This window comes from Triturus cristatus, chromosome 9 (genome assembly GCF_964204655.1).
Source record: "Triturus cristatus chromosome 9, aTriCri1.1, whole genome shotgun sequence".
NCBI lineage: Eukaryota > Metazoa > Chordata > Amphibia > Caudata > Salamandridae > Triturus > Triturus cristatus.
In genome coordinates, this window is record NC_140592.1 from 854,032,019 (window position 1) to 854,043,473 (window position 11,455).

Consider the following 11,455-nt stretch of genomic DNA (forward strand, 5'->3'; position numbering starts at 1 on the left):
TGCACAGTATGCTCTTTGCCCCTTTCGTGGCAACGGAAGGGTGCCCCACCATGTTCCCTCCAGGGCCACAGGCTGGCGCAAGCTGTTCAGCCCCATTGCGGCCGGGGACATGGGAACCACCGCCGCCTCTGCAGCAGCCTCCAAACCCTCCTAGTCCGACCTTTCAGGCCCATCACACACCAGTGGGTGACAGGATTCGCCATCATCTCCCCCACTGGCATACCATCACGTCGGACAGGTGGGTTTTGCAGATAGTCCGAAGGGGCTACTCCCTCCCCTTCGAGACTACCCAGTCATGCCACATCAGTACCATCGTATGTCGGGGGATCATCTGGCCCTTCTCCAACAGGAAGTTATGTCTCTCTCGGCCAAGTGAGACATCAAACAAGTTCCTGCCCCAGAAGTAGGTTGTGGTTGCTATTACCACTACTGTCTGGTGCCCAGGAAGGACAAGAGCCTGCGTCCTATCTTGGATTTCAGGAACGTCAACCGCTTCCTCCAGAAGGAGAAGTTCAAAATGTTGACCCTGTCTCAGGTCTTGCCTACCCTCGACCCTAGAGACTGGATGGTAGCGTTGGATTTGCAGGACGCTTATTTTCACATCCCCGTCCAGCCGGCCCACCGACATTACCTGCAGTTCACTTTAGGCCACGACCACTTTTAGTTTACCGTGCTCCCCTTTGGCCTTACTAGCGCCCCTCGGGTGTTCACAAAAGTGATGGTGGTGGTCTCAGCTCATCTGTGCAAATCAGGGGTCCCAGTCTTCCCCTATCTCGACGACTGGTTGTTAAAGGCGGCTCGCCCCAGGCAGTCGTCTCCCACCTCCAGACTACGGACGACCTCCTGCATTCGCTGGGGTTCCCCATCAACGTGCCAAAGTCACACCTGACTCCCTCTCAGAAGCTCCTCTTCATCGGAGCGGTTCTGGACACAACGCAGTTTGGGGTCTATCTTCCCGAAACAGCGAGTCTGGGATATTCGGGCTATGATTCGGATCTTTCAGCCTTTAGCCTGGGTTTCGGTCAGGATGACCCTCCGGCTACTGGGCCTAATGGCCTCCTGCATCCTGCTGGTGGATGATGCCAGATGGCATATGTGGGCTCTGCAGTGGGACCTGAAGTTCCAGTGGGCACAGCATCAGGGGAACCTGTCCGATTGCATCCAGATCTCGGCGGGCACTGCACGCCAACTGCAGTGGTGGCTAACGAATCAGGATTGGGTCGACGGCAGATCCCTCTCCCTTTCTCAGTCATAGTTTACAGTGGTGACCAATGCATCACTTCTGGGATGGGGCGGCCACATGGGGGAGGCAGAGATCAGAGGCATCTGGTCTCCGGCGGAGTCCGGGCTCCACATAAACCTAATGGAGCTTCGGGCGATTCATCTTGCACTCAAAGCATTCCTTTTCCCTGTCTGGGGAAGAGTAGTGAAGGTGTCCACGGACAACACCACCGCTATGTGGTATTGCAACAAACAGGACGGGGTGGGGTCGTGGACCCTTTGTCAAGAGGCCCTCCGCCTCTGGACATGGCTGAAACATCAGGGCATATCCCTGGTGGTTCAACATCTGGCAGGTTCACTGAACGCCGGGGCGGACGACCTCAGCCGCAGGTGCATGATGGATCACGAATGGCGTCTTCACTCAGAGGTGGTGCAAGGTCTCTTTCAGCAGTGGGGAGAGCCTTGGTTAGATCTATTCGCCACCGAAGAGAACGCGCAATGTCAGCAATTCTGCACACTGGAATCTCCAAGGCGGCACTCGCTAGGCGATACTTTTTCTCGCAAGTGGAGTTGCGGTCTTCTAAACGCCTTTCTGCCAATACCACTTCTGCCCAGAGTGCTGAAGAAGATCAACCGCGACCAGGCCCAAGTCATTCTCATGGCCCCGGATTGGGCACAAAGAGTCTGGTATCCCGAGCTGCTACACATGGCCATCGAGTCTCCGATCCGACTGCCTCTTCAGAAGGATCTTCTGTCACAGCAGCAGGGGACGGTCCTCCACCCGAACCTGTCCAGCCTCCACCTCCTTGCGTGGAGATTGAACGGCGGCAGTTGACATCGTTTGACTTGCCGCGCGAAGTCTGTGATGTAATCTTGGCAGCCAGGCATCCCTCCACTAAGACCGTATATGCCTGCAGATGGAACATATTTGTGGCATGGTGCACAGCAAAGGCTGTGGATCCCCTTTCTGCCCCTGTTTCTGAGGTTCTCTTGTTCCTTCTTTCTCTGTCCCAGCAGCGCTCTGCTCTGGGCACTCTAAAGGGCTATCTCTCTGCCATTTCAGCCTTCCTTAGGCTTCCTGATGAGCCTGTTCTTTTCAAGTCCCCTGTTGTAAATCCTTTCCTTAAGGGCATTACTCATCTTTTTTCTCCTGTTCCCTTCGTAATACCTCAGTGTGACTTAAACTTGGTTCTTACCTTTCTTATGTGCGCTCCCTTTGAGGAGCTACATAACTGTCCTCTCAGGCTTTTAACCTTCAACTGCCTTTCTGGTGGCCATCACCTCTGTGCGCATGGCGAGTGAGCTACGAGCTCTTTCTTCCAAGCCTCCCTTTCTGGCTGTTCATCCAGACAAGGTCGTCCTCAGAACTAGACCTTCCTTTCTTCCCAAGGTGGTCACTTCTTTCCACATTGGCCAAACCATCAATTTGCCCACCTTCTTTCCGCATCCTTCTAAAGAGGAAGAGAGGCTCCACCGTCTGGATCCAAAATGTGCGCATTCCTATTACTTGGATCGCACCAAACAATTCCGGGTGAACGACCAGCTCTTTGTTGGTTATGTGGGCGCTAAGAAAGGTTGGGCCGTGCACAGATGGACCATCTCCAGATGGGTTGTTCTGTGCATCAAAGCCTGCTATTCTTTGGCAAAGGAGGAGCCTCCAGTGGGGCTGCGCGCCCATTTCACCAGGGCAACGGCAGCTACTACTGCTTTGGGACGAGTAGTCCCCCTAATTGACATCTGTCAGACAGCTACATGGGCATCGCTGCACACGTTCACCAAACACTACTACCTGGACATTCAAGTCCGGAGAGTCTGCTTCTTTGGCGGTTCTGTTCTCCAGGACTTTCTAGTGTGAACTTAGTTCGCAGACCCACCTCCGGCGTTGGTATAGCTGGAGTATCAATTCTAAGGTAAGTAATCTATAACTAACTGTTTCTTTCAGATGAACAATTTACTTACCTTCTGTAACGCTATATCTGTAAGAAACATAGGTTAGTTATAGATTCCTTACCGCCCCACCCATCCTCCCCGTTCTGCGTACTGACTTCTAGGGTTAAGGACTTCCTTTCAGGGCCCTAGTTTTGTGCGCCAGTGGTCAGTGTCTTGCATGGCTCTGCGCTCCTGCCGTGGAAAGTCGTGTACAGAACTGACGTCAGCGCGAAACTGCGGCATCTATGTAGCTACCCCGACGTCATTCCGGCTACCAAGACAACAAACGTGGAGTCGTCCGACGTGCAGGGCTACTGCTGACGAAAAACTTTCCGGATCCAGTCTGACACCTGGGAGTAATTCTAAGGAATCTATAGCTAACCTATGTTTCTTACAGATATATTGTTGCCGAAGGTAAGTAACTTGTTCAACGGTTCAAGAGTGTAGTTACAGTTTTGTACGTTTTCTTCCCTAGGATCAGGTCCCAGAAGCCATCCTACTTAGCACATATGCCAATCCAACTCTTTAATTTCTCTCATCTTTACACATATGCATACCGTATAGAAATCACTCTCTAAATTATATTTAATTTCACCCAAAATAAAGTGGCATTCCACACATTTGCTACTTGTATGCCTCAGCTGGGTTGAAAGTTTTCTTTATTTAGGAAATTTAGTAAGTTTTTCTGTATTTGTCATACACTTATGCTAAAGGAGAAATTGCAGGGCTATATGCAAAATGTTTCCTAAACATGACTTTGACACTTTGCAGGATGTTGCTCAGTTGTTTCAGATATGAGAAACACTCCGAATTGTAAAGTTTTTGTAATTATGGCTGGCGGATTTTTTAATAACTTGTATTGGTCCGTGTTCCACATTAATAGAGAAACTGAAATTGAAAATAGAAGTGGTAATCTTGGGTGGATGCCGTAATGGTTGTCTTGCTTACATGTTTGCCTGTTTTTCCAGCATTCTGGGAAAGTCTTATCACACGCTAAACACTGCTTTTTTGTTACGTATTCTAAAACTCTTACCTGTTTGAACATTATGTGTAGCAGCAACTCATTGCTCAATAAATTGTTTGCTTTTGCTGCCTCATCTCCTGTTGAGATTTTTGTCCTTCTGTTCCAAAGGTGGGATTCCGTAGTGAGAACCTCTTGGGAAAGGACGAAGAACATGCTACCAGCCTAATAATGTTAGTCTCCATGAATTCCGTTCATGGATGCACACACACATCTCCATTTGCTAGGTTCATGCCTCACATGTCCAGTTCTTCTCATTATAATTTTATGACCTTAAACTGAGGTGTGGCTGATCCTATAGGCATGGCTTAACAGCATGTGCTTGTCAGGCAGAGATCTCTGAATAACAGGATTCTTCTTCAAATTAGAAATAACATTTTCAAGGTTTGAATCCATGGAGAAGTATAATTGATAGAAAGTACCGATGCTGCTACTTGGACAATGTGCTCAAAAAGAGTCAAGTGTGCTTGCTCAGCATCACCTCATTAAGTGGACTTTGTTTCATCATCTTCAGCTGTAATCTGCATTTCTAAGTTACATCAACATTAATTTTGTTAAATTCATGCTTGATATGTAAATGCTGAAATAAAAAGTAAATAAATCAATAGATGACATCATGTGTGCGGTGTCACATTTAATTAGAAATATATATATATAACAAATCTATTTTAGGGTAAATCTAGTTGTCAGCAAACATTTATACAATAATCCTAAACCACCATATCCACTTTCTTTTCATGTTTGATTTTGAAAGCTTACTATGATTAGATAGGAGAAATCTTTACAGGTTCTCAAACATCGATATAAGTTGCTTGCAGATGAATGCATGACAATTGTATCTCTGGAAACCTTGCGTCCTTACAAGCATTTTGGGAATCTTCAGTGTTAGATTTTAAAATGAGTATTTGGTTTTATTTTCATGATTTATTTTGCTTTTGATTATGACTGGGAAGTAAAAAGTATGGTTTGGTTTTGCTGTTTCAGAGTGTCTTACCTTCTTCCCAAGATGAAAACTCCAGAGAAAAGACACGTCCTCCATCTACCAACATCTCAAGGCAGCAGCAACAACTGCAACAACAGAGAAGTAAAACATACATATCATGGCCTTCCTCAGGTTAGAAAACTGTGTCAAAACAGTGCTGAACTTTGGAGAATGTAGTCTGCCATCCTTTTCATTTTTGCTACAGTGAAATATAATCTTCTGCCTTAGGTGGTGACTTGGGAGTAGTTATGCCTTTGCGAAGTATGTCCGATCATGACCAGGAATTTGAGAAAGAGGTAATGTAGGATTTACAGTATCTCTTAAACAACTAAACTAATCTGCAACTGCAAACATTGGTGTAATTTAAGCTAAAATATTAGTGAGCTCTCCTCGCATTCAAATGTGTCCATCTGATCTAGTTTCTAGATTTGTCACTGTTGCTATGTTGTTGAGTCCTCATCTTTTTTGATGAGAGTTAAATGTTCACTGTTACCCCACTTTTTTTCATTTCTTACAACCATGACTTTTATTTATTCAGTTTATTCCTAAAATGCTTCTTTTTTTTTTATTTGACTTACTTTTAACTTTTGTACAAAATAGCAATACAGAGCCAGCTGTGCAAGTTTTCAAATTGACTCTTCACAGAGCTGAGCTCGATTCCAAAGCCCCAGGTGTGAAAGTTACATATCTTCTCCTGTAGACGACTCTCTTAGGTTTTAATAGGTTTCTGGTTTTATAGGGATTTTCAAAAAATTCCAGAAGTATTTCCGTGGTCTGACAGTTAAAGGTTTTCTGCAGTACTCCGAGACTTTTTGCATGCAGAGTTTAGAACTGGTACTAAATTGTGCACGAGACAATGAGGGGCAAATGCACATAAGCAGATATAATCTTTCTCTCTCTCTAAAGGGTTAAATAGTTTTCCCTATGTATAAACCTTTTTCCAATACTACCATTACATTTAAATACATGGGTGTGTTTGCTCCTTTTCTCAGTCTGGAAAGGCACTTTACCTATGCCTGTCACATGAGGAAGTTTCAGTGCTTATCCAGGATGGGAAACTACCTGCAAGATATACGTGAATACCCTAAAATTTACAAGTTTGTGGGTGCTCATCTACTTCTTCTGGTTGTTTTATCCAACTACCCCCAACCATCCCCCTCCCAACAAACATAATCCCACCAATAACCTTATGACTGCAGCAGTTCTGCCACAGTTGGTGATTCTCCATATCTGTAAGCGGAAGCAATAAATAAATAAATTCCACCAATCTAATTATGTGAATCACGATGTGGAATGTAAATTCACTTTGTGCCTTTTTGTGGATACAAGTTTCACCTAGATAAGCAAACACATTGGTTATTTGAGTATTTTCAGTTTTTTGCTATGGGTAGGCTGGAAACTCTGCCCCCTAAATTGGATTGGTGGTTATTCTGTGTGATAACAGACACAACCACTGCCCCTTTGTCGGAAATATTCTCTCCTCTAGCCGGTCTTCTGATTATCTCTGTATACTCTCACAAAGGTATGTGTATATTAAATACAGAGCTATTTCAGCGTTGCTCTTCCCAGATGTGTATAGCTATGGGAGTGTGTTGAAGAAATAGCAACCTGCTTACAGGGGTGAAGGGGGTAAACATCATGTTTGCCCACAGCTATCAATACATGGACTGTCCTTCTTTTGCAATTGTCAGATGCCAGCTTGCACTGGTTCTGGTGTCTACCAGAACTGAGGAAAAGGCAGGTATGACTCTTGGAAACAAAATTAAACCAATGAGGGAAGGGTGAGACTTAAAACGAGAAACCGTAGTATTTTAATTGGACTGGATCATCCTTTATCCCAAGGTCTGCTTATGTTGAGTTCTTCTTAAGAAAAGGTTGAAAAAAATTAAGAGTTTTGTATAATTTTGTGAGTTAGACATGATTCTCTGCCAAAGAAAATCTGCCTACTCCAATATCTTTCCCTTCCGAAAGGCCTTATACTCTAAATAAGATAGCTAATATTTGTCACAAGAAACAAATTCCATTGCTGCTTGTGGATAGAGCCAAGATTGGGATATACTGGTGCTGCTGATCTTTGGTTCAGCAAGGATAGTAAACATGAGCAGGTTGGGAATAATAATCCAAGTGAATTATGTTGGTTCTTTCTATGGCATATTTCACTCAAACCAGAACTAATTAAAAAGAAGCAAGACAGATTATAGCCTAATAGCCTGCCTTAGTGGGCTATTAAAAAGCCCTATTATGTGCTGGTGCCAGTAACAAGGGATCAGTACTTTGGTGGCCCGAACATTCCCCAATATGAAGGCAGAATTGCGCAATTTAAAGTAGCCTTCATGAAGAAACGGTTTTAAAAATTCCTCCTGCACTAAGGCATCTTGCCCTTCTTTTCTATCACCTCTGCGCTATGCATGTCAATTGCTGCGGTGGCCACTCAAGGCTCTAGTGGTAACTGACTTTAATAGGTGGGAGGTGTAGAACAAGGAAAGGAAGACATCCACAGCCCGCCTCTCCATTAGCTCTGATTAATGTTTAATAAGGCAGCAGGAGTGTCGTAGGTGTGGAGGCTTCATGCTCCTCTTACCTGCAGCTTGGACTGCTACTGCTTGATGGGCGGAGGGGACCATGGGAGAAGGAGGGAGACGATTATGCTGTTTTCCCCTGATCCCTTGAGCTTCACCCTTTCTCAAACTATGCACAATCCTAGACATCTAGAGGAGAGACAGGAGAGATTGAGGGGCTGAGCATTTGGATTAAGCCAGTGCTATGTAGAGGCCAGGGGTCCTGAACTACTTGTTGTAGCCTACTCCCATTGTTTATCATGGAGCTCTCAATGTTCCAGTAGTTTAAAAATAAGCACAGACCAGAACTTGCACTAAATTAAAGACCTGAAATGTCTCCCCCAACCATACAAGGAGTCTCCTTGAAATGCTGTGCCTTGAGAAAAAGAGAGCAGAGAGATACCATAGCTTACTAATCCTTCCTCTCTTATACAATATACAGTATTTACAACAATTAGTGAGCAAAAGACAATAATAATAGATGAGGTGTAGTCTTTCTTGGACGATAGAGAATCCCCTGGTATGGTAAGAGCCACACCCACAGTTTGATTCAAGCTTCATCATTGGGTTTTTCCCCGCACCCAAAGCACCAAGCAGTGTTTGAGTGGGCTCAAACATTAAGTGGCAGCACAGGATATGTATACATATGGATCAGAAAAGTTGCTACCCTGACAGAGTTCAAAGAAGAAGGAAAGTTGTGATGATAATGGGATGTTATCACACTACCATCCTCCGTATTAAAAATGTAAACATGTTTTGGCTGATTCCTTGTACCCAAATAGATCAGCTGTCATCATCAGGACATAGAGAGCCATACATTTCTGTCATATGCTTAAAGTTAAACTGTAAGATATGTGGGCAAACAACAACACACAATAGTAATGAAAAAAATATTATTAGGTGTTTAATGATTTGTCCCTGGGATTTTCCTGTGCAATACAGGTTCACTTTTATCCCGGGGAGAGGGAGGAATCAACTCCGTGTAGTCATACATTCGTCAAGGGAAGAACGCCGCCAGCAGTGGCATAGTGTCAGAGCTGGTATTCTTTACTGGGGATCTCTTTCATCAAAGTAGAACTACACCACTTTTATTATTTATTTGTGCTCCCTAATTGTTGCATATTTTATATGACACTGATGCAACAGCACACATTAGCCATGGTGTACCATTGACTCTATATCCATTACCTGTTGTGAAAGGTCAGAAGAAAGGGGAGCAGGGTGACCTACATATTAGGAATTGCCTGCAGGTCCATTATGATGTTCAGGTTTATGTGGGCACACAAACTGGTGTGGTTGTACTTAGCCTAGAAATGGTGGCATGAATAGAATGTCAAACCAGGCCACCCGATTGTGAAGATCTAGACATGTTTATGTTTCTCTGTTGTAAATCTTACATTGTATTTCTTTTGTCAAACAGCCTGATTCTGATTCCACAAAACACTCCACTCCCTCCAACAGCTCAAACCCAAGTGGCCCTCCCAGCCCAAATTCTCCTCATAGGAATCAACTGACACTGGATGGACTGGACCAGTCAACTTGCGATGCGTAGCACTCCACTCGTGTCAAGGATTGAGATGATGATGGTGTTTTACAAGTGCAAGACAGTTTTATTTTGGACTATAGTGCCAAGAATTATGCTGATCTCTGGTATTGCACATGGGATATGCTGAATTCTGATTCCACTTACTAAAGATTTAAATGACAAGATCATGCTCTTCACCCACTCAAAGCTTTCTTATGCAAAGCTGTTCTTTGTTCCCAGTTGTGATTCTAGAAGCGATCTTTAATGCTCCAGAGTGGCATGTTTTATGTTTTTCAAATCTACAGACATCAGAAGAAACCTTATTCTTTATGGTGCTTATGAAGCTAAAAGAAAAGCTGTTCATTACTTATATTAATGCTACATAGCACCTATTTTTCATCTTTCATAGAGTTACGATGTAATGTCGTTTTAGCAAGAAATCCTTTTGGGCTGAATTTGGACCTCTGACTGGGAAATACAAGTTGATCTACATAGATTTGAAGATAAAACATTTTTTTCCTTTTCCTGTGACTATACCCTACATCTTTAGAAGAGTGATTGGAAGCTGTGAAATGCTGCCTGCATCTACATCATCGTGAAATGATTTTGAAAGAGTTTCTAGTTGGAGGCCTTTTCTCATTTAGCCGTTAAATATCCAGGACATACTTGTGTCTTATAGCAATGCTTAGTCTTGTGTGCGAGTGTGTATAAATGTTCATGAATCATTCTGCCCTTACGCTGCTAAAGAATATTTTGAAATCCTTAATTATCATGACCATTAGTTTGGGTTGATAGAAGGTCTGTAAATATGCCATTTGAAAGAGATCATCATAGCCTTTTCTCTGTTGCTGCAGAATAGCATCTCTTGTTTGTCAGTGTTAAGACACACTACATGTTTAGTTAGGAGTTAGACATGTAGAACCTAAACAAACATTGTAAGTCTGTCTAAATTATGAGTCTTCTACCACACTACAGCATTTGTCTGATTAGTAACCTAAGTGGAACATGAAGAACATACAAACAAGGGTGCTGCTTTTTTCCGTCATTGTATCTACACCTGCATGAAGACACCATGATTAAGTGCGTAGTGATCATGTAGAATAAAAAAATGCACAACATACTTGTATATTTTTTCCGTCACGCAGGGACATGCCTCTGTGTATATTTAATCCCATGCTTCCATGTATTATACGTTTAATAATCCACGATCTGTGCCCATATTTCATTAAAGGTTTGTAATTATTTACATGGCTGGCATATCCAGTTTTTCATTGTCACACTAGTGTGCCTTCTGTGCCAATTTTATGACAATTTGGTGTCATTTATTTAAAATTTGGTTTAATGGGCTATTAATGAGATACCAATAGTTAATGTTCTTTTCTGAAACACTGTATAGGACTTGCACTTATTTTTAATTTTTAAAAGAGTTCTAGTCAGCATTTAATCTGGTTCCATTAAGTGTTTGACAGTATGTGCTCTTTTTTCTGAGATTATCGTTGAAGGGGCTCACTTGGAGCTGGACACTACTGCATTTGGGTTTTTTCTGATTTCTACTTTTTTAATGTAAGTCAGAGTCTTTTTAATTATTGAATTGTGAGAACATGTTGAGCAATTGACCTGTTTAATAAAGCAGAAGAGGGAGGTTTTAAATTCAGTGTCTTTCTTGACATATTAAAACGTTTGAAATTAATGTTTTGCTTCTCGTGGGAAATTGTACTTATTTTGAAAAAGCTATTCACATGTTCCATCAATTACAAGACTGTTGTATCCTTTGTACAGAATGATTTTGTTCATTTTTCATTAAATGACACCTCATACTTTTGTATGCCATTGTATTAACTTACCTTATGATTGCTTATCTACACACATATGTAATGTAGCTTCACTATTTAAATTGCATCTAGAATCACCCTTAATTCTATTCAGTGTTCTGCTACTTGGATCACAATTGATTCTACTCGGTGTGTTCTCTGGTGAACCAGCATCATCTTTGGTTGGGAAGCCATGGTACAAAATGCAGCCAGTTGACTGTAGTAGTTGAGACTGGCCACCAGGTCGCCGACGGAAAGGCTTCCAGGAACGAAGGAGGTTTACAACCATATTTCATGAGGATTATTCCGCTCCGGAATCATTGAATTAATGGGAGAAAATGAGCAGTGTGAATAGCCTTGAACTTCTTACAAATTACATTTGTTAAATCAATTGAAAGCTAAACTAAA

The 11,455-nt window shown here is 42.9% G+C and overlaps 1 protein-coding gene across 2 annotated transcripts in view; it reads left to right on the forward strand.

The window, feature by feature from the left end:
- CDC42BPB (CDC42 binding protein kinase beta) overlaps positions 1-11,053 on the forward strand; it is a 1,057,701-nt gene extending 1,046,648 nt beyond the window's left edge. For both annotated transcript variants that reach the window (XM_085626326.1, XM_085626327.1), the window contains 3 exons: positions 5,156-5,285; positions 5,382-5,449; positions 9,132-11,053. In XM_085626326.1, the coding sequence (XP_085482452.1) occupies positions 5,156-5,285; positions 5,382-5,449; positions 9,132-9,263 (330 nt within the window). In that variant the 3' untranslated portion in view covers positions 9,264-11,053. The remainder of the gene's footprint in view (positions 1-5,155; positions 5,286-5,381; positions 5,450-9,131) is intronic.
- Positions 11,054-11,455: the final 402 nt, after the last annotated feature.